Source organism: Caenorhabditis elegans, chromosome V, assembly GCF_000002985.6.
Source record: "Caenorhabditis elegans chromosome V".
Classification (NCBI taxonomy): Eukaryota; Metazoa; Nematoda; class Chromadorea; order Rhabditida; family Rhabditidae; genus Caenorhabditis; species Caenorhabditis elegans.
The window spans coordinates 1,730,658-1,752,359 of NC_003283.11; the positions used below are offsets into that span (position 1 = coordinate 1,730,658).

Below are 21,702 nucleotides of genomic sequence, written 5' to 3' on the forward strand. Positions count from 1 at the left end.
TTCAATTTTAATATTTATAACAATAATTTTAAAGCTTATTAATTTGATTTTTATTTAAAAAAAATTGAAACTTTGTGTATCTTTACAGAAATTTAAAATTATCAAAAAGCTCCTTTTGGCCTTGACGCAATGTATCCTTTCAACAATGGATGCTCATATATCTTCTCTTGAAATTTCTTCAATGTCTCACATCTCCATGCATCTTCATGCGTCAGCATTCCCATAGTATCCAAGCTGTACAAATGATCCGCAATGACAAGATCAGCCCAAGTAAGGCTGTCACCAACAAGAAATCCAGACTTGTTACGGTTCAAAATGTCACTGAATATTTCATAAAACTTGTTTTGAGCAGGTATGTAGACTTCTTCGCGAATTTTTTGAACTTCTTCTTCGGGTTTTCCTTGAAGAGTTGCATACATGCATGCGCGGAATGAAGTGTTATACTCTTGGCATTGATCGATATAGGAATCCGCTTGAGCTTCCTCTATGGGATTTTTTCCAGCAAATCCGAATTGTCTCGCAAGGTAACGATTGATAGCAGCTGACTGAGCAATTTCTATATCATCGATTTTTAAAACTGGATACTTTCCGAATGGGGCTTCTGGAAAATCAAAAATTGGAAATCTTTCTGGTTTCACTCTTTTTCTACCAATTTTTGGAAATTTCAAAAAGTTTCTCAAAGGGAAATGTGAAAAATAGGAAGCTGAAAGCCCTGATCGACTCACTTTTCTTAACATCCGCAAGCTCCGGGTTCATTATCAATCCCGTTTTCATGTCAACTGGAATTCTTGAATCTTCAAATGGAACTCCACCAAGATGGAAGAGCATTCGCGCCGGCTCGGCGAGTCCACGGCCATCAAAGTAGGTCAGTTTGTAGGTTGGCATTATTTGAAGAGGAACGTTTTCTGAAAACATGAAGGTAGCCGGGCTAAAATTAGACTTAAATTGAATGAATGCTGAACGTAGCAGTGATTTAATAATTCTAATAAAAATCAAAATCACCCATGCGTTCGTCTTTTAAACGCATTTTTAGAAATTTTTTTATTAGATTTTTTTTTTAATGTTTCGAATTTAATTGTGAACGTATTCAAATTAACCAAATCAGGTACACATTTTTTAAAAACTTGAGCATTCTCCTAGTATGCTCCTCTCATACCTAGAGCATTTTTCATCTTGATAAGATGATCTGGCCAGAATGATTTCAATTTATGAATCACTACTTAAAATAGATATCTTCATAAAAAAAGGAACATATAAATCCAAAAAGGTCAGAAATAAAGAACAAATGAAAATGTAACTTTTCAATGAATAGTGGACGTATTTATACTAGAAAATTGATCTGCCAGCAACAATTACCTGCTGAACTAGAGTGTGTCTTCCTATTAAAAAAATGCGTACAACGTAATAGTGTGCAAAGTGTGAAGACGCAGCAAGTGAAGAGAGTGTGTTCTCCATTGAATATTGTGCGTTGCGATGGAGTTTGTAGCCTTCACTTTTCTCAGGAATCAAAGTGTGGAATCAAATGTCTAATTTGAAGCAACTAAGGAGAAGTTTAAGCAAGCCTATGTGTTGAGTTTTGACTTAAACTCAGGTGTAGGTCGCCTCCATGGCAGCCGTTTCTGTGTCTACTTAATGCTTAGATAAACTTTTCTTAATTGAGCTATTTTTTTGAGGCGTTTCAGTTTTCGGATAATATTAATATTTTTATTGGGTTCAAAAATTGTAATAATGCTATGTATTTTTTACGATTTTGTGAGCAATGAAAGCTTCTTCCAAAATCGAAAAATTTCAGCTGACTAGTTAACAAAGCAGCTTTTTTTCCAAAACGACTTGCGTCATTTTGCATAATGAAGAATGTTTCAATTTACCAAGTCACGCATTTCAATGCACAACAGCTGTTTATCTCACATTTCGTACTTCGAATAGTTGTAGTCAATTGCGTTTTTTCAAAATTGTGAAGCTTGTGAGTGATTCTGGAGAATTTTTGATTTTGTCCGAGCAAAATGTGACTACTACAGTTGCTCCGTGGGACATTTTACCTCCGCGACAAACTTTTTCGTTTATTTTTTGGTATGTTATGATCAGTTTAATTTTGTTTGTGGGCATTTTGTGCAAGAAACAGGCGAGTTTTTTTAAACGGAAGTTAATTTTTTTTAGTTTATTTTTTTCCATTCATATTTTCAAATGCAATAAAATATAGGATTTACAATAATCCAAAAAATATATATATCGGCATAAATTAAATGGCTGCATTTAATTAAATTCAGTTAGACTTTTAATCAATTTTTATTGCAAATTGGAATCAGACATTTGCAATTTCAATTTGGCCTGGTACATTTTGTGTAAATTGCGCAGCCGACACCTTATGGGAAATGCTCAACCTAGGGGTTCCAAGAGCAGGCTGTTCCGGCCTCACTGCGTCACTCAAGCTTCGTAGCTAGGCGCGCAACCCCAAACGTGTCGGCCGCTTCCAAACAACCACATCTTGGCACTACGTTGAAAACTTTAAATAGTTCAGAAGAATGAATTGCACATACACTTTACTCATTTTTACTACCTTATACCACTAACAGCGGTAACTGACGGTGCCGTATTTTTTCGAGAGTATTATCCATGGCTATTATTTCATCTAGATTATCAGAACGTACATCTTGGGCCAGGCTTGCTTTGTTTCACTAGTTTCATCATTGCCATTTTCAATTTTATTACAACACTGCCCCACGCAATCACATTGGCGTACGCTGTATTGCTAAATAACAAATGTGGCTTCAGATCATTGTTAGGGGAATATTATTGTGGATGTAAAGTTACCAGGTAGAGTTTTTTATTTTAAAAAAAGTATTTTAAAATTATTAAAATTATTATAAGTCCAGGTTTATTTCAGGCTAAGAATCACTTTCACTATCTCCTCGTTTTTATTTTTATTAACCATTCTTCGAGCATTATCTTCAAAGCAAAAATTCCCTCAACTGAGTTTACAATACATTCGATTTCAAGACAGGTGCTATTTTAATTTGGTACTTTTCAATGGTCATGTTCTAGTTTTGGACACTATCAAAGCTACAGTAGTTATCTTAGTTTCAATCTGCCTACTCCGAAAAGTTTACGCGGTTAGGCATGGAAAAAAGTTGAGCAACTTGGAATATTGTCACACGGTACACATGTTTCTGTATTTGTTAGTCTTTTGGGTGAGTGCATTAAACTAATTTAAAACTTCGAATTTCTCAATTCAGACGTCCACAATTGCGTATAGTTATTCATTTTTTCGAAACATTTCGGAGACGGTGGAAAAAGAAATTGTGATTTCATTTCAAGATTCTGTGGTGCTACGTTACCTGTTTATATATGCAATACTTTTCTCTAAGCTTAAAAATTATAAGTTTAACAAAAACAAAGTTGTGACTTTATATTAATAAAACACCAGCATCGAAAAGAAAATTAAATGTAATGTTCGTTACGATTCAAACTTTCACCGTTTAAAATATAATACCAAACACTTATGAATTGAAATGAAGCACGAGAACCTCGTAAATTTAAGCTGCGAAAAAAACTTTTTCAAATTTTTTTCAGGTTGATTAAAACCCGTTTTTATGGTCTGAATCAGGGATGTGCGGCACATTTGCCGAGTTTGCCGAGCACGGCAAATTTCAAAAAAAAAGAAGATTTGCCGACTTTGCCGAGCTCGGCGAATTTTGAAATTTGCAGCACACATCAAAAATTTGACAGTACAATTTTGACCAAAACTATTGATTTTTTTACCAACAATTTAGTAAAATTACACTTTTGATAATTAAGCAAACATACTACACGGAACTTATTCGAAAACCAGATGTTTGTTCAGATTTCAGTAGTTTTGGTGCTTCAAAAAGCATTAAAAAATATAAAATTTTTCGGAGTTTGTTAATAAAGCACGGCATATTTGTCGAATTTGCCGCACACCCCTGGTCTGAATATCTGGTTTGTTAGTTAAAGTTGCACATGCAGGGTTTTAAGTTTATAATATATTTTTTCTATATAATTTCGATTTTCATTCCGTACTAGCATTAAGTAACTCTCCGGTAACACATATTTTCTATGAATGATCGCTAATGAGCATACCGTGGAGAATTTAGATGTAATCGTTTTTTGCATCTATTACTCTTTTCTTACTCTCAGTAAACTTCAAAAAAAGCGCTATACTTTGATTATACTTTTTTTTAAAAATACTAATAATGGGAACATATTCCCTGATAAAAAGCATATTTCAAACTTCCTCCTGTCTATTCTCACTTCTCACAAACTGCGTTATAATTGTCTTGATATTCAGTAGCTCTCCTTCAAAAATGGGAAGCTATAAGTACTTGTTATGTTATTTTTCTATGCTATCAAGCTTTGTTGCTTTTCTGGATTTGCTCATATCACCGGTAACTTATTTAAAAATTTGAAAACGTATAAAAGAAATGTTTCAAGTATGTCTACAGTTTTGGAAGCTGTGCAGTGACAATTATGGACCTGAGAGACACCATTTTCGAAAAACATTCAAACGTGGCTTTTTGCTTATTGGGTTTGTGATTTAGAATTTATAAATTAGCAAATTTTACAATATGTAGTTTTCATTTGTGGCAGCTTTGGCGCAAGTCTATTTGCAATAGCTATCAACTTTATCTACAGATATTTTGCTCTTGAAAGGTAAGCTTCATGCTATAAAATATCTTACTTGCACAATCATGAATATTTTTTTGAAAAGGCCGCCTTCAATATTTTAAAGGAAAACGGTTGGTTCATTGGATTTCTCTATCCTTACTTGCGGGCATAATAGAGTCTTTACTCTTCCTATTCCTTGGTCCTCAAAGGGAACTGTCTGATTATGTCAGGTTTGAAACAGGTTTTCAAACAGTAGTTAAAGTTAATTGGTTTTTTTGTAGAGCGAACTTAAGAGAGTTTTATGATTTGGATGTTGACAAAACTGTTTATGTCGGATGGTGGTATTGGAAAATGGAAAATGGAAATGTGAACTTAAGCGTTGACTACTTATTGAAATTTTTGATAATGAATATTTCGATGGTATTATATACTATGAGGAGCCATATTCCAAACAACTATATTTCAGATCATACCGTTTTTCACAATTGTTTATTACGGGACAAAGAGTTATTTTAAAATCAAAACGGTTTTGTCTCAAGGCGAAAGTGAATACTCACGAAGGCTTCAGAGCCAGCTGTACAAAGTGCTTGTTGCTCAAGTAAGCTTAATTAGAGGCTATGTACCGATTTTTATATAGTGTAAAATTATAAATTTTCAAGGTTCTCTATGCATTGTCGGTCAAAAAATCGTTCTAGACTGACAGCCCAAGTCGGGCACGTTAACAAAAAATGACAGATGATTTTTTACAATAGCTATTCGTTTTTGAGCTATGTATATTCGGTTATAAATTTTTTAAAGTTCAAAAACATAATGTCAACTGACATTAGCCGTTTCAGACTTTTATTCCTGTCGTCTTTTTATTTATTCCAACTGGATTTTTCCTTATCTGCCCACTGTTTGGTCTAAATATACAATGGTCTAATAAACCCATAATAAGTATGTATTCACTCTACATTGCACTCGATTCGATTCCCGTGATTTTTCTAGTGGACGAATATAGAAACGCATTTTACAGTGAGTTGGAAGCTATTAAAAAAATATTAGGAAAAATCTGTTTCAATAAATATATCTAGTTATCATTGCTGACAATAAGAAGTACTCAATTTTTGACATATTTAAAACTTAAACTAATTGGAAAATTCTTTAAAGAATTTTCATTTGTCTGCTCAAATGTGAGCTCATCGAAAACAATATGTGTTCACAAAAATATAAGAAGAGTTTAAAAATGATTACTTTTAGATACCGGTTTAAAAAATTTAAGAGAGACTCAACGGTTAACTTTAGTGTATTATTGTAAAGCCTAGGACAAATTCGTCTGGTAAATACGGCCCATAACTATTGGTATTACATTTTTTTTTAATTGAGTTTTTTTTTTTAATATTCACATAGAAATCCCACAATCATTTTCAGATTTCTTCCGACGACTTTTTCTGAAAAATGAAGTGGCTTCTGTATCAGCATTTGACTCGAATTTGGCTATTTCGTGAACATTGTTCTTTCAAGCTCATATGTCTTTAAATGGCATCTCAGGACACGTAAATAAATAAAAAATATTATTTTAAGTTTAATTGGTTTCTTGAAGAGTACTAAAAAAAGATAATAAAAGTTCATTCTTAACACAAGTGTGAGCTTTCTTTTAATACACACGTTTCACAGTTTTCCTAATATATTCTACCAATATATGTGCCTCTTTGATCTACGAAATATTATCCCACGCAATGTTATACTTCAAGCAAAGAAAATTTTTTATGTTTACATCAAATAGCACAGCCGATGATGAGAACCAAAAACGTCATCCACCAAAAATAATCGAAATTATCCAAAAAAATTGAACTCTTAAAAAAAATTGAATCGAGCAGGTGATTTTCCTTAGATATAAAACCTTGACATCTACATCAGTTCTGCCTGATGTACATATGTTTTGCAACTTTACCGAGTATCCACAACCGATTTCGATTTCTTTTAATTTTTCTGAAATCGATGCAAGTTTGCTGGATATTTTACCACTTGGATCGGAATGGATATTGCTAGGCTTCCTGTTTCCTGTATTTTCAGTAATTTTGTACTGTTACCAAGCTTGTAAAAAAGAAGTAGGTGTAAACTTCGAATAGATCTATTATTGATGTTAACTCTTAAAATTGTGTTTTTTTAGAATTCGATATATTACTGCTTCTACCATTTTTGTTTAATCTACCCTATTGTTACTTTTTTCCAATTAGCGTTTTTGTTTCATGACATATTATTAATATCAACTTTCCACTTTTTTGATGGTAATCGAATTGAAATGTACAAATATGTGATATCCTTTCCCATACTGCTCTTTCCAAACTTCGTCACACCAACAATTCCTTACTCTATTACTATGACTTACGCATTATTTTTGAACTGGAAAATTGGAAGTGAAGTTTATGTTATGAGCTGTAAAGTTACAAGGTATACTGATAGTTAGAGAAATGAATTCAATAAATTTTTAGACTGAAGATATACATAATTGATGCGGTACTATTCATAGCTCTTTATGCATTAAGATATTTACCCGACACAACTTGTAAGTCTACTGGTTTTTTTTCAAATTGCCGGTTTCCCGATTTGCCGGAAGTTTTCCTTTATGGCAATGTGTTTGTTTGCCGATTTGCCGAAAATTTTTATATTCGGCAAATTCCGATTTGCCGTTTGCCGTAATATAAATTTGCTAGGAGTGTTTAGAGGGATTTTTTATAAAACGGAAAAAAAATTTAAACTGTGCCTTTTTGAAATTTAATTCCTGTTTTCTTTAGAAATTTTTTTATAATTGGCTTATTTTTAAAAACAGACGTAGGAACATTCATAGGTTGCGTGCAATTTTGCCGATTAAAATTGAAATTCTGAAGTTTCCAAAGAAATGTACATAACCAGAATTTGCCGAAAATTTTCGCCAATGGTCGTTTTTTGGAAACTTTGTCAAATGAGCAGGATGTCGGTTTGACGATTTGCCGAAAATTTTAAATTCCGTCATTTTGCCGATTTTCCGGAAAAAAATCGTTTGTCGCTCACTCCTGATTTAAACAGAATTTTACCACTTAATTGAAAATGAATATCCCTTGTGGGGATATTGCTTTGAAATGCTCATCTAGCAATAAATCGGTAGTTTTTTGCAGTTTCATGTACAACCAATTTTTAAGACTTATTCAATAATAAAATTGCAGACATACCTACATTCAAATCAGTATCAATAATTGTTTTATCATTGCAAGTTTACAGCTTCAGTAATTAATGTTTAAAGTAAAATTTCAGAGATTGGACATTTTGAAATGGATTTTATTAGTTTCGATAACATATCTTCTGTTTTATAAGTTTTATTCCATCTATTATGCTAAAAACGCTAAGAAATTGAGTTTGAAAGAGCGCGCTCGTATCGTTCATATCCTGTTATTCTTATGTATTTCAATTGTAAGAAAATGTTATTGATTATTTTTCAATCGTAGCTATATTTACAGTTCATCTCCCTAGCATCAGTCTCTACTGCGTACTCCGATCATCTCAAATCTCCTGATAATTTTCAAATTGTCACACTTGGATTTCAAGACACTTGCATTATGTGTTCCGTGTTCATTTTGGCAACTTTTGTAGCTCAGGATAAAGTGGAAACTATTTGAAATATTTAGTTCTATTTGTGACTTTTGTTCTTAGTGTCACGGGTCCATTGATTATTTATATAACTGAAATACGCGTCCTCCCTTATTCGGATTTCTGCAACCAAATTTGACGTCTTCCGTTTTTGAATCTGAAATGATAGAGTTTGAGAAAAGCGACAGTTTTGTTAGTCCACTTTTTAAAAAGTGTATTAAAATGATAAATAAGAGCTAGGCCGAGGCGTATTCTTGAGGTTAGACTTAGGCTTAGGCTTAGGCACAGGCGTAGGCTTCGGCTTAGGCTTAATCTGGGCAGGGGAAAGAGGAGAGAAAATATAATTTTCAGAAATTTCGAAAATTCAGAAAAAAAAATTACACAAAATCGTTTTAAAAAAATCAAAGTTCTAAGAAAAAAGACAAAAATGGCACAATCCCAAAAAATCAGAAAAAATACTTTTTAAAGAATTGGGCAGATAGAGAAAAAATAAATCTCAGAAAATACACAAAAAACAAAAAAAGAGACATTCCAAAGTCTGGCAGTGAAGTGGCCATGAAAAATTGCTCGAAAATAATTAAAAAGTATAATAGACTCACGTGTTTTATAACTCTTGCCATGGAATATGTGACGACAATTGCATAAACCGGCAGACAATGCACCACTAAAAAAAATTGAAACTTTCATAGGAACAATTGAAACTCACTTTCTATGAATCCGTGCAATTTCCCTTGGGATAAACTAAAGTCAATAAAATTTGTGGCCAAGTTTCCAAAACAATATACCATCATGAACACAAAATCTAAGCAAGTGAAACGCAATATAACTTTTATCAACATTTTGTTCTCCTCGATTTGATATTTTTGGCTTAACCGGCGCACTTTTGAATGGACTCTGAGTTTCTTGAAAAAAAAAATTTAACCAAAAAAATAGGTTTTTTACGTACCGTGTTCACTCTGTATAATTTCCAACATTGCAAAAAGGCTACAAAATTGGAGAAAATCGTAAAGATCTCTACAACCAAAAGCCAGTCGGAAGGATCATGAAATTCACAAAAATCCGGCCGAGTTGTGAACTTTGAATCAAGAAATAGGGGAACAGTTATTAATAGACTAATTATGATCTGTAATTTTTTGCTAAAAATTTTTCAAAAATTCTAGAAATTACCTGGAAACAAACCAATAAAATACCGACACATGAATTTTTATGTTCATATTTATGCGATAAATATGTCGCCAGAGTTCTTTCAATGGCCATAAATACAGTAGTAAAACTGGAACTGTAAATTCCGTAAAGGTACATGCTTCGGGATATCACACATCTGAAATTACAAGTGGTTAAAAAATGGTAAAATTAAATTTCTTTTTACATTTCAAAATATTGCCGTTTTTCACAAACTGCTAACGGTGCCATCCAGAGGTACATATCGCTGGAATGTTGAAGGATTCTGGAATTAATGGAAATTTCATTCGGCGAAATTGTATACATTCAATGAATGTATTTACATCTATTTTGAAAAGTAAGCAAATTCTATGAAAATAACTAAAGAAAACGAGAAAAAATTTTCAAAAAGGCACAGTTTTAAGTGTTTCCGTCTTGTAAGTATCCCTCTAAACATTTCCGGCAAATCTGATATCCGGCAAACGGCAAATCGGCAACTTGCAGAAAATAAAAATTATAAAACCGGCAAACTGTTTGAATTGAAATTTTCCGGCACATCGGCAAACCGGCAATTTGCCAATTTGGCTGAAAAAAAATTGCCGAAATTGCGCCCACCCTTAATACTTAGGCAAAGCTTGTGTGGTTTATCGTAGACCTCGATACTTGTCGGCTGCTCATTTGGTATAGGAAGTTTGATAAATGCGCAGCCGACATTGATCGAGGCTGCGAGTGGTCATTCAATTTTAAAAAGAGAATTTTGCAAATGTGATAAATGTGCCGAGTACTGCTCTGCCAGGATACTTCAGGAGTACTCCAGGGTTACTGTAGATTTTATTATACATAGTGTCCCCCAAAAAATGGCAGGTCCAAACAATCAGCTCACCTGCCGAAACAATGAATAAGAATGAAGAAACAGTGAAACCCTGTTATCAATCTAATGTTCGTATGAAACAGTGAAGATTTGATGCATTTCACAATTGCCAAAATCAAAATTGGTAAAGCAATGAATGATAAAATCAGCATGATCAGCTCGGAATAATGCAAAAATTTGGAGTCTTGATATTTCAAAACTTCGCGTACATCACACACAGATGAATTTTCAGGTTGCATAGGCAGATGTCTGAAAATTAGTATTTAAAAGTTATACACCTCTTTCAGAGCAAGCAGTAACTAGGAATATAGGTGATTTTTGGATTTTCTAGCAATTGTGTTTCCAGAAATGCACACCTTCAATTATTTATTTTCGATGAATTCTGGGTAAATTAGGTTGCAGATTAATATGTATACTGTATTTTCTAATGGTTAATGAACATTTAAACAAAAAAACAGATTCATAAGCAAAGGTTTGGGGCAAGTTATGTATATTCTGTAAATGTTTCAAAAATGTCAAAAATTTCTCATAAAAAGATCTTGCACAAAGTAATTATAATTCGGCTTGTTCTAAACGTTTGAGCTCTAGATTTGGGTCTTTGATTTTTCAAAGTTTATATACTACATTCAGATAAATTTTCTCGGTCTATAAAGAACGCAGGCAAATTAATGTAACAAATTCAAATTAGCAAAGAATTTTTTTAACAAAGAAGTGAATGGCTGTCTAGAAGGAAGAAAACAATGAAAGTTAATATTAGTCCACACGTAAAAATAAAATTACGGGAATGTAAGTGGGCGATTGTTTTCTGCTTATTATGTGTTCCAAGCAACTAATTGTATTCGCATATTTGTCAACTATAGCAAAAATTTTCCTGGAAAATATGAAAGTTCAATAGTCCAGTAATCCAGGTAGTCCAGGAGTGAAAACCAAAAATCTTTTTACTGAGAACTAGCGAACAGGACATTGCTAGAAAATACGTTTGGATTTACTTTGAAAGTCTTTTATTTTTATCAGAGATCGTATGGAATTTTAAAACTCGAGAATCTTTAAGTAAATGCTAATGAAACTGATGTCCAGTACAGAATGCAGAATTTTGCAATTTTGTTCCAAAAATATGGTGCCTCGACACTACAACTTCTTATTGAATGCAAAAAGGTCAAGCCCTTAAACAGTACTCCATAAATCTTCTGTGGTAATTTCATTAATTGGGTTCGATAAAATTTTGGGTTTTTACATGCTATAGTTTAAAAAAAATTAAACCTATGAACCATCAAGTAAATCAGACCAATATCAAGAAAGTTCAAGAATGTAGTATTTTTTAAGGGGCACATTTATTAAAATTTAGCAGAAATCGAAAAATTTTAGTTAATTAGAGAACATGCTTGTTCCCTAAAATTGCTCGACAGGATTTTTGTTAAATCTGAGAGCACAAAAATTGAAATTTTTAATGCACGAATTAGGTTCTAGTGATATCACTAAAGTTTTATACAAGGAAGTGAAAAATGGAACTGAACTACTTGCTTTCTTGGTTCAACCACCCCTATTCATGCTTAAATGATTTTTTATTATAGATGTGAGCTAAGCCTGGTCTCAGTGTTTTCCTTATTTTTCTGACTTTAATAAAAAAAAGGGCTAAACAGGCGGCTTGGTTGTTCATAAAATTATTTCTAAAAATTATTTTTTATTTTCTCCAAGGCGTGTTGAACAGAAAAATATTGAACCAAAAAAATTTTGAGGCGTTTATATTGATGTTTTCGTAGTCAATATCGAAGAATGTAGGAAGTAAGATTAATCACTTGTGACCTATCACTCGTGATATTTGCAAGTTAATCTTTATTATATATATTAGGATAACCATTCAAAAAATGAAAAAAAATCCGATAAGTTTATACTAAAGTTGTGGGAGGAGTCTTTTTTGGTGGAATACCAATTTTCGATTGAATTTGAAGGGATTTTCAAAATACAAATACAAGAAAAATATCAGAATAAGTTATAACAAACAAAACTGAAAAAAATAATTTTGACGAAATTTAAGAAATGACGAGATAATTTTCCCAGACAGATTTACGCAAAAAGAGCATTATGAAAAACCAAAATTTTGAGATTAATTCGAAAAATTTCAGAAATTGAAAATCATTGTGTACTCAAAAGACAATGGGGCCTTGTCCAATTCTTTAAAAAGCATTTTTTCTGCTTTTTTGGGATTTCGCCATTTTTGTCTTTTTTCTTAGAATTTTGATATTTTTCACGATTTTGTGTACTTTTTTCTTTTTTTCTGAATATTCGAAATTTCTGGAATTTTTATTTTCTCTCTTCCTCCCCCTGCCCATTTAGATTTAAGACTAAGCCTAAACTTAATTGAAAAATGAAAATAAAACGCTGTAAACCCAAACCTAAATAGCTGACGCTCGATACTGACGCCAAGCCTAAGTCTAAGCCTAATCCTAAGCTTGAGCCTAAGTCTAAGCCTAAGCCTAAGCATAAGCATAAGCCTAAGCCTAAGCCCACGTGAGTATGATATTGCCAACCATAGAATTCAAAATTCGTACATTATATCATTTTACATAGCTATTATTGAGTTCCCTACCGCTTTTTGACAGACGACTACAAATAAAAGTATAAAAACTATATAGCGGTTTGTGTCTTGTAGTGTACTATAACCTTTGCCCCTTCCCGTCGTACTCTCCACTCGTTCTTGAAACAAATGGACAACCTGGAGACAGAAAAGAAAGATAACATGCCGCGAATTGACTCTCAATGTCTCCTTCTCTTCAGCGTTTTATTGCTCTCACCCACGTTTTGTGTCTGCGTCTCTCATTGATTTGTTTCATTTCTCCTTCTCACTTTTTTTCAAGTGTTTTTTTTTGTTTCTATAATTTTCTTTGATTATTCAAGATGTCTCGTGGGAATTGCAAGGTTTGCGACTCGCCAAACGCGACAAATTTTCATTTTGGAGCACATTCCTGTAAGGTACGTTGTTTTTATTGTTGCTAAAATTAAGTTGATTAATTTATTTACCAAGCTTTTTTTGTTTTTCCTGTCTTATCAGTAGAACATTTTTATTTTCTCTTGTTTTTTCGGAAATATTTCACCCGCAAAAAAAACATTTAAAAATTCAAAAAACTTCAGTAGAGTGAACGGCAAACGATTATTTCCGGCAAATCGGCACACCGGTAACTTGCCAGAATCGAAATTTCCGGCAAATTGGCCAGTTGTTGGAATTTAAAATATCCGGCAAATAGGCAAATCGGCAAATTGCCGGAATTGAAATTTGCGGCAAATCGGCATACAGGCAAATTGCCGATTTTCCGAATTTGCCGGAAATATGGCAATTACCGAAAATGTTCGGCAAATTGTGAACTTGCATTTTTTTTCCAATCGCAACCGGCAATTTGCCGATTTACCAAAATTTGCCAGGCCGCAGTTGCCGCACACCCTGCTGCAATAGATAACATATGTTTACTCAATGTTTCGTTATGTAAAAATTTGAAATTGTTTCCCTCCTGCGCCTAGCCATCATGTTGAACAGTTAGGTTTGGTCCCCATTTTTTGAATTTTTTATAATAGCCACGAAAAATCAAAATCTACATAAATCTACGTAGTAGTTGCCTATTCAAGTGAACTTTTTCAGGCCTGTGCAGCTTTCTTCCGTCGAACTGTAAAAACTGGCCAAATTTACTCATGTCCCGGTGAGAAAACCTGCGAAATCAACCACGTGTTCCGACAAAATTGTAGACAATGTAGGCTGGCAAAGTGCTTGAAAGCTGGGATGCAGGAAGAATGTAAGTCTATTTTAATATGTTTGTAAAATCAAGTTTTTGAATTTCAGTAGTACAAGGGCACAAAATGAACGGAGAAAATAAGCGGTCCAGCCCAGTGGATGTTATAGCTTCTACCTCTGATTGTAAGTTCATTTAAAGGTTGAGTAGCGTTAGTTTTGTCTGAATACACATATAATGATCCAAAAAACCGAATATCATAGTAAAACACTCCAATAAATTTTAAATTTTTCATAATTTCCGCCATAAGTTTTGCAAACTGCCAAAACTTTAAAAATTATGAGCTTTTGAGGAAATCCAAAGCATTTACCGACCACTACCATGTTTTAATACAAAAATATTAAAGTAAAATTAAAATATAAAAAATGAAGGAAAAACTATTTTTTACGGTCGACTTCAAAAATTATGAGTGGCAAGAACTGACTAGGGAACCGTCAGAAGGTGCCCATCGGACTTGCATGTGACACCTATGACATTCGATAGCCCATGTCTTATAACGGTTATTCGTGAATTTTTAGTGGCAAAACTCCAGAACCAAGCTCACGGTGGGCTCTCAAAGATCCTAAAATAGCACTGTAACGAAGCACTTCAACGATCTAAAGAAGCAATTTTCCAATTTCACTTTGGTAGCTCATATCTCGGCGGATAAATTTTTCACAGAAAAGTCATCAACTAAAAAGTTGTTGATGTTGTTGTAAAGAACAAGTTCCTAGTTGAAAGTTTTTTACCAAAAATGTTTTGTTTGAGTTAAAAGCATTAGAATAGACATCACAGCATAAAAATAACATCAACAGTTGCCGCACTTCACGCGCTTTATCTCAAACAAAACTTTTTTGTTAAAAACTTTCAACTGGAAACTTGTTCTTCACAACAATATCAACAACTTTTTGGTTGATGACTTTTATGTAAAAAAATTATTCGCGGAGATATGAGCTACCAAAGTGAACTGGGAAAATTGACCCTTTAATGCTTCGTTAAAGTGCTATTTTAGGATCTTTGAGAGCCCACCGTGAGCTTGATTCTGGAGTTTTGCCGCTAAAAATTCACGAGTAACCGTTTTAAGACATGCACTATCGAATGGCATAGGTCTTATTTGCAAATCCGATGGTCACCTTCTGACGGTTCCCTAGTGAGAAATTTTCACTTTTTGACAGTAAATTTTTAAAAAAAATTAAAATGCTTTAAAAGTTTTATTGTGATATTTTAAATCGAAATTACTTTTAAAAATAATTCTAAAAATTTTTAAGACTACGATCCTCTCCAATTCCCAATTCAATCAACTTCACAGTCAAGCGAATCATATTATCCTCCCGCAAAATCGATGAAAATTGATGATGATCTAATGGAAATCGAAGAGCTTCAGCATTTTATCAAAATTCCCAATGAGCCGTCACTAGCTGTATCTCCACCTATAGATGTTATGGAGGAGGAAGATCGACTCTACAAGCTTGCTACACTTTATATAGAGCAATTCGTGAATCTGAATATGAGAAGAAGACTTACATATGCGAATGTATCGCTTTCTGCGATGTTTGATAATCCTTGTGTTTGCGTAAGTTTTTTTTGAAAGTGCGAGATCATATTCTGGCAATATTTTTTCGGCATTTTTGTGTGATCTTCATTGTTTAGTACTAATTTTTTAAAGGTGGAGTAGCGTCTGAAGGTTTTTTGCCTTGAATGACAGAATAAAGTCTCATTATACCAAATTTAACTGTAAAAAATTTTTTAAAAAATTTCTAAATTTTTTATTATTTTTTAAATTTGAAAAAAATAGGGCTAAATTATTTTTGAATTCCCGCGCAAATGAGTGACGTCATTCTTGACATTTTTTGCGTTTTCCGCCAAAACTGATTGGTTCTTCTTGACTTGTTTTGATTTTTTTAGTTTCAGAAATTTTTCAAGAAAAGTTAAAATTAATGTCGAATTATACAATTTTAGACCAATTTGAACGTTTTGGCAATTTTCATAATGAGTAGCCACTTTTCTTTACTGAAAAATGTCTGAAAATGTAAAAAATAAAGTTTCAAAATATATATCAAAGAAGAAATGAAGAAACTAATCAGTTTTCACAAAAATGTCAAAAATACTCATTTGCGCGGGAATTCAAAAATAATTCGGCTCTTTTTATTTTTTGAAAAAAAAACGAAAAATTTAGAAAACTTTTTTATTAATTTTTTAACAGTTGTATTAGGCATATTGGGACTGTATTCTAGCTTTTTTTTTTGAAAAATTAAGAACAAACTGGTCGAAAATATTTCTGAAACCAATTTTTTCCAGCCATTTGACCTCTCCGACATGAAACCGCTCAGCTACGATACCTATCGATACAAAAATCGCAATGATTATACCATGATTTTGGACTACGTGAATCGGTTCCCCGAGTTCCATCTGCTGAATAAATCCGAGAAAACTGTGCTATTCCAAACTACGGCTGCAGTTGACGCACTTGCGGATCCAGCTTATTATAGTCAGGTGTAAGTTGATCGGAATAAAAAAAAACAAAAAAAAAACATAAACTTTCAGAATCTACCCGGATGAGCCAGTTTTTGTGACGCGAGAAGCCAAATATCTGAAAATGGATCCTATGCCATCTACGGAACTTGAAGTGGTGCCCCAAGATTGTAATTTAGAAGATATTACTATTTATAAGTAAGTTTTAAATATTGAAATTTTTTAAATGTATTTCTGTTTCAGAAATGTCGTGCTAATGATTCGGCGGCAATGGAAGAATGTTAACGAGCCATTGAGAAAGCTGAAATTATCCCTCGCAGAGTTTTCATTGTTTAAAGCATTAGCGATTTGGCATTATAGTGAGTTGAAACGGGGAATCCTGCTAATGTTTAGACAAACCAGCAGCCGACAGATTTCAGGCTCTCGACATAGATTAGTGTCGGCTGCATACGTCTGACCAGAAAACATATTAATTTTTCAGATTACTACAAACTCCAAAACACGGGTCGTCAAATCTCGGCTCGCCAACGCGATGACATTTTCCGAACACTTCTCCTCATATGCGAAGATGAAGGATATGATGATCCGATTCTCAGAGTATCTGAAATCGTTCTGGCCGTAGGAATTGTGATGTCAGAGGTTCATGAGCTCGTGACTACGATGTTTGAGATTACGGTTTTCGCAAACGTGGATGATCCGATTTTGAAAGATATGCTCAAGTTTCAGTATTAAATTACGAGTTTTTTGTAATGATGCACATATATGAAATTATTCAGTTTAGAAAAGTTTAATTTTAATTTTTACGAATCGTGGATTTCGGCTCCAGGATAATGTTGAACTACAAGAAAAAAGAGAAATGAAATCAGTCTTCATCTAGTCCAAATATTTTCAGAAGCAGATTATCCAGAATTTTTTAATATAGATTTGATTACTAGCTTTGAAAAAGTATAATTTTCAGTCGAACAACTTTTTTTGTTAGAATTGTGTTCCCAAAAGACCTAAAGGTCTCCGTGGAGAAAATCAATGACTATTTTATAGATTGGTCAAAAATTAAATTCGAAACCAATTTTAGAATATTAATTTCAAATTGAAATCATATTGTGAACTTGTGGATTTTTCAAGTATAGTTCCAAATGCAGTTATTAATCTATGTAGGTATATAAATTTTTAAAAGCTTGATGGGATTATTAATCTCATTGGTAAATTTAGAATTTCAAGGTATCGGCTGGATTCAATTTATTTAATAACATAACTTGCAAATTTATGGTTAATTGGGAAAATAGTTATGATCCACGGTAGGTAGAGTATCCCCATGGACTCAGAGTCAATGGAACATGATAGTGTTGTGTAGCGTTGCGAATGTTGAATACAACCTCCACATAGGGATAGAAGCTCTCTACGTTTTTTGCTGTGTAGTATGGTTCTGTGATGTAGACCAATCGGTATGTTCCAGGAATAAGCGTGAAGTCAGGTGAGACCCAGTCAACACGCCCGTTGTCTTGGGTGAATCTGGAAAAAATTCAAAAGTTTAGAATAAGTACTTATGCGTTTTGTTTCGTAGACATAATATGGCATAACTAAACCTAAAATTACAAAAAAAATTGCATGTTTCAGTTTGAAAACATCGAAATATTTTAAGGGAAACGAACTCAATAAGTACTGGTTTATAGTTTCTTTTGGAAGATTTAGAGAATAAAGGATGCTAACTTCACAAATCGAATAGATTTAAAACTCACTGTGATCCAATATTAGTCCATCCATTATTTAGCAGAATGAAAGCAAGGATTTGAATTCCTCCAGCTGGTGAGCCACCAGAAATGTCTAGGACGTGGGCCGAAATTGAAGCAGTTGGTACAGCCAATTCTGCATTTGATATGACAGTTGCTAAAAATCTTCTAATTTGTACGCTGGAATAAAATTATTTGACAAGCCATGTGAAGCATTGAATAGTAATTTAAGATATCAAACCTGCTGCAATAGCTAAAAATAGCAAGAATTTGATCATTTCTGACAATGATCTGTAAATGGTTAGTTTTAATTATCGCATATTTAGTGGCATATACAAAAAAACAAAAAAAATTAAATTGAAAAAAAAAACAATATTGCACGAAACGATGTACTTCACAGCATATTTTTCATTGGTGTAAAAAAATGCATATGATTTCCTAGTACTGGCCTAAAAGATAAAAAGTCTTGTTTAAAATTTTCCGAGTAAAACAGACATGTAGATCGCATTAACATTAATCGTTAGCCTCGCTAATCGCTCACTAATTTCTAACTGTGTCATTTTACTCCGAAAAAAACAAGATCCATGACACTTGTCTACAATGATGAAAATTGTAATAAGTTTGTTTTGAAACGTTTATTTTCTAATTGTGAAAATCGTCAAACCTTTCCAATGTTTGTTTTCAACTCCAAAAGAACAACTCATTGAAACAAAATCTGTCATGTCATGATCAGTTTCAAAACATCATGTACAATTGGATGCGTGATGAACTGTCTTTGCGTTTTTCATGGGCGAGAGAGTGAGTTTTTTAAACCGAATTTGTACTCAAAACGTACTCAATATGGCCGAAGGGGACTCGTCATGCACAACAAAATGCGGCCTTACGCAAAAATAGCAAAGTGATTTTTTTTTTCCAATGGAAATTTTTATATGGCCGGGTGAAGGGTCTATGTCAAGCAGTTTTTTTTAAAATAAATTATTTCAATTTTCTAAAACCCTTTAAAACTCAGTTCTGAATATTCATGAAGAGGGAAAAAAATTCTACACACATGGAATGCTTAAATAGTGCAACTGAATATCATCAATTTTCTCGTTACTTTACGTATTTATTCACATCATTAACACATCAACCAGGTGAAATATGAGCTACACGAGCCGAGCACCTGTGCAACCGCTTATCATTTAAGTTTTGGATCTTGGACAAGGTTCTTGGTGTTTTTTGAAACGTATTCAGAATTGTTTCCCGATAGGGTTGATGAAGTGAAAGCATTGCAGATGTCGAAACAAGTCCATGCATAGCGATAATTGTGAATGCAATATTAAGATATCCTTGATTATAATATTTCGTTAAAATTGTTATCACAACGTAGATTAGTGGAATAATAAAGAAAACTGATGGCACACAAACTTGAGAAATGAGTGCTATAAAAAACTTTTTCTGCAACTGAAACGTTCTTTGAGACATTGTTTTTCCTTTCAGTTGCTGACGACCGCTCCGAATAAGATATCCGAAAAAGAAAATCACTTCGAAACAAATAAGCACATGCAATGAGAAAATAAATGAAAAATGGTAAGTGATGTCTTCAGCAACCACGTAAACCGGACCATCGTATATATATCTAGGTAGACATGGAAGGTTCTGAAAAGTGGAATTTAATATTTTTATAGGTGAATTAGCGCCAGTGGGGAAAATGTTAAAAACTACTCATATGGCGTCAAAATTACCGAATATCTCAATAAAACTTTTCAGAAAAATTTTGGAAATTTTTTATTTACTGTCAAAAAGTTACAATTATTTAGTTTTTGCCACTCATAATTTTGGAAGTCGAGCAAAAAAAACAAATTTTTTTCTATATTTTTTATACTGTAATTTTGTTTTAATTATTTGTATTAAAACATTGTAGGGGTCGGAACATGCGACATTGCTTTGGATTTCCTCAAAATCTCATATTTTTTCAAAATTTTGGCAATTTGCTAAAACTTTGCCCGGAAATTATGAAAAATCTACAATTTTTCGGAGTATTTTTTTAAAAGATATTTGGTTGTTTTGGATCATTTTAAACAAAATTCCCACTGGCGCTACTTCACCTCTAATGAATTTTTTTCACAACCTGAAACACGTATTGTAGTGCATGTGTCTGTTCTGGAACAAAACATTTTATAGGAAGGATCAGCAGGACCTCTATTACATAATGCCCAGCTAGCCATACAATCCTCCAAAATTTCCACGTATTTTTCGAGGTGAACGAGCAAATTTTATAAAACCTATTTTCGAAAATCGAAACTATTCCGTTTAACATAACTATAAATTTGTCTCTTTCTGGGTTTCAAGCAAAAGGTCACTTACAAAAGTAAATTATTATAAAATATATTGACTGTGCAACAACTGACATTCCTGTGAGACGAAGCAGACCAAGTGGAAAGCCCGCAGCAAAAGGTGATAGAACAAAAGGGACTGTCATAATTGTATAGGAGTAGTCAAATATCATAACATAAATATGCAAAATTAGCATGTACCATTTCACACTCCTCATCTGCTTAGGAGTCTTAAAAATGATACAGTATAGTCCAAGAAAATGAATTGGTGTAGATATTCCTGTGATAATGTGCATATCTGTCAATAAGAAATCAGGAGTGTCTATATAGGTTAGATCCGGTATACATGTATAGTTCATTATTGTTGAATTGAACAATGTTTAACTTTTTGAGAGAAACGTTTATTAAGTTGATGGCCACGAATATTCTCAAAGAAAATATTTGAATAGTTAGTTGCTAAAAAATCGATCATGAATTGCTTGGCTGTCCTGACTAAAGACATTTCGTTTCGCGCAGCTGAAAACTATTTTTCGTCATAATGTCAGCAGATGAAAAGTAGGTGAAGTGACTAATGTTTGAAGATAAACTGTTTAAGAAAAATTTTTTTAAAAAATTTTTACAAATATTTGAAATTTTTTTATTTACTGTCGAAAGTTGGCAATTACTCAATTTTTGGCACTCATAAATTTGGAAATCGGCCAAAAAAATTGTTTCATACATTTTTTATACTGTAATTTTTATTTATTTATTTATTTATTTATTTATTTTAATACGATTCCATACGAATCGTGTCACAAGAAAAAAAACACAAAATAATACACATAATACACATAAAAAATCATAAAAAATATTTTTGTTTTAATTATTCGTATAAAAATATTGTAGGTGTCTGAACATGCGAAATTGCTTTAGATTTCCTCAGCCGCCTATATTTTTAAAATTTTTGGTAATTTGCCAAAACTTTGACCGGAAATTAATAAAAATCTAAAAAAATTTTGGAGTGTTTTATTATGATACTTGATCGTTTTGGATGAAATTCCCACTGATTCCAGCTGTAAATAAAAATTAAAATTTTATCACAAAAATCTTGTGGAGTACCGAAATTTGAGACTTTGCTTTTTTAGACGCAAATTGGTCCAAAACTACCAAATTTCGTAATGAGACGTTCT

The 21,702-nt window shown here is 32.9% G+C and overlaps 6 protein-coding genes, 1 non-coding gene and 2 pseudogenes across 14 annotated transcripts; 4 read left to right on the forward strand and 5 right to left on the reverse strand.

The window, feature by feature from the left end:
- Nucleotides 1-26: 26 nt before the first annotated feature.
- gst-21 (glutathione transferase) lies at nucleotides 27-1,361 on the reverse strand (the record flags this gene model as incomplete). Of its 2 annotated transcripts, NM_001269073.2 has the most annotated exons (3): nucleotides 27-601; nucleotides 726-905; nucleotides 1,157-1,361. In NM_001269073.2, the coding sequence occupies 3 exons, from the start codon at nucleotides 1,170-1,172 to the stop codon at nucleotides 102-104; spliced, it is 696 nt and encodes a 231-aa protein (NP_001256002.1). The 2 variants fall into 2 exon arrangements, with proteins under 2 accessions (NP_001256002.1, NP_001256003.1); NM_001269074.3 differs by lacking the exon at nucleotides 1,157-1,361 and having other exon boundaries at nucleotides 102-601; nucleotides 726-885.
- A 1,279-nt stretch (nucleotides 1,362-2,640) lies between these two features.
- ZK697.17 lies at nucleotides 2,641-3,423 on the forward strand (annotated as a pseudogene). The gene is made up of 4 exons: nucleotides 2,641-2,814; nucleotides 2,885-3,001; nucleotides 3,043-3,188; nucleotides 3,234-3,423. Coding segments are annotated over exons 1-4 (627 nt in total).
- A 788-nt stretch (nucleotides 3,424-4,211) lies between these two features.
- Nucleotides 4,212-6,110, forward strand: str-160 (Serpentine receptor class r-10; the record flags this gene model as incomplete). The annotated part of the gene is made up of 8 exons (NM_071092.2): nucleotides 4,212-4,403; nucleotides 4,450-4,543; nucleotides 4,590-4,668; nucleotides 4,722-4,853; nucleotides 4,905-5,043; nucleotides 5,090-5,221; nucleotides 5,460-5,637; nucleotides 6,034-6,110. 8 exons carry the CDS (start codon nucleotides 4,212-4,214, stop codon nucleotides 6,108-6,110), a joined length of 1,023 nt encoding a protein of 340 aa, NP_503493.2.
- Nucleotides 6,111-6,907: 797 nt separating this feature from the next.
- Nucleotides 6,908-8,258, forward strand: ZK697.18 (annotated as a pseudogene). The gene is made up of 5 exons: nucleotides 6,908-7,056; nucleotides 7,098-7,171; nucleotides 7,809-7,851; nucleotides 7,897-8,052; nucleotides 8,100-8,258. Coding segments are annotated over exons 1-5 (581 nt in total).
- srab-25 (Serpentine Receptor, class AB (Class A-like)) lies at nucleotides 8,208-10,517 on the reverse strand (the record flags this gene model as incomplete). 2 transcript variants are annotated; one of them, NM_071093.2, is made up of 7 exons in its annotated part: nucleotides 8,208-8,386; nucleotides 8,829-8,893; nucleotides 8,936-9,131; nucleotides 9,176-9,352; nucleotides 9,397-9,550; nucleotides 9,599-9,676; nucleotides 10,274-10,517. In NM_071093.2, the coding sequence occupies 7 exons, from the start codon at nucleotides 10,498-10,500 to the stop codon at nucleotides 8,270-8,272; spliced, it is 1,014 nt and encodes a 337-aa protein (NP_503494.1). The 2 variants fall into 2 exon arrangements, with proteins under 2 accessions (NP_503494.1, NP_001300303.1); NM_001313374.1 differs by lacking the exon at nucleotides 10,274-10,517 and having other exon boundaries at nucleotides 8,270-8,386; nucleotides 9,599-9,654.
- Nucleotides 10,518-12,683: 2,166 nt separating this feature from the next.
- ZK697.16 lies at nucleotides 12,684-12,743 on the reverse strand. The gene has a single exon (NR_068616.1). It is a non-coding gene; the product is annotated as an Unclassified non-coding RNA ZK697.16 (non-coding RNA).
- A 370-nt stretch (nucleotides 12,744-13,113) lies between these two features.
- On the forward strand, nucleotides 13,114-17,324 carry nhr-256 (NR LBD domain-containing protein; the record flags this gene model as incomplete). 3 transcript variants are annotated; one of them, NM_071094.4, is made up of 8 exons in its annotated part: nucleotides 13,114-13,231; nucleotides 13,893-14,043; nucleotides 14,091-14,165; nucleotides 15,288-15,592; nucleotides 16,318-16,514; nucleotides 16,564-16,689; nucleotides 16,735-16,850; nucleotides 16,973-17,324. In NM_071094.4, the coding sequence occupies 8 exons, from the start codon at nucleotides 13,157-13,159 to the stop codon at nucleotides 17,221-17,223; spliced, it is 1,296 nt and encodes a 431-aa protein (NP_503495.1). The 3 variants fall into 3 exon arrangements, with proteins under 3 accessions (NP_503495.1, NP_001300301.1, NP_001300302.1); NM_001313372.3 differs by lacking the exon at nucleotides 13,114-13,231 and having other exon boundaries at nucleotides 14,031-14,043; nucleotides 16,973-17,223; NM_001313373.3 differs by lacking the exons at nucleotides 13,114-13,231; nucleotides 13,893-14,043; nucleotides 14,091-14,165; nucleotides 15,288-15,592 and having other exon boundaries at nucleotides 16,336-16,514; nucleotides 16,973-17,223.
- A 450-nt stretch (nucleotides 17,325-17,774) lies between these two features.
- Nucleotides 17,775-18,496, reverse strand: ZK697.8 (putative 5-hydroxyisourate hydrolase ZK697.8; the record flags this gene model as incomplete). Its single annotated transcript, NM_071095.2, has 3 exons — nucleotides 17,775-18,000; nucleotides 18,228-18,375; nucleotides 18,460-18,496. The coding sequence occupies 3 exons, from the start codon at nucleotides 18,494-18,496 to the stop codon at nucleotides 17,775-17,777; spliced, it is 411 nt and encodes a 136-aa protein (NP_503496.2).
- Nucleotides 18,497-19,343: 847 nt separating this feature from the next.
- srh-199 (Serpentine Receptor, class H) lies at nucleotides 19,344-20,892 on the reverse strand (the record flags this gene model as incomplete). 2 transcript variants are annotated; one of them, NM_071096.1, is made up of 3 exons in its annotated part: nucleotides 19,344-19,856; nucleotides 20,329-20,519; nucleotides 20,565-20,892. In NM_071096.1, the coding sequence occupies 3 exons, from the start codon at nucleotides 20,890-20,892 to the stop codon at nucleotides 19,344-19,346; spliced, it is 1,032 nt and encodes a 343-aa protein (NP_503497.1). The 2 variants fall into 2 exon arrangements, 1 of the variants encoding a protein (NP_503497.1); NR_132514.1 differs by lacking the exon at nucleotides 20,329-20,519.
- Between the last annotated feature and the right edge of the window lie 810 nt (nucleotides 20,893-21,702).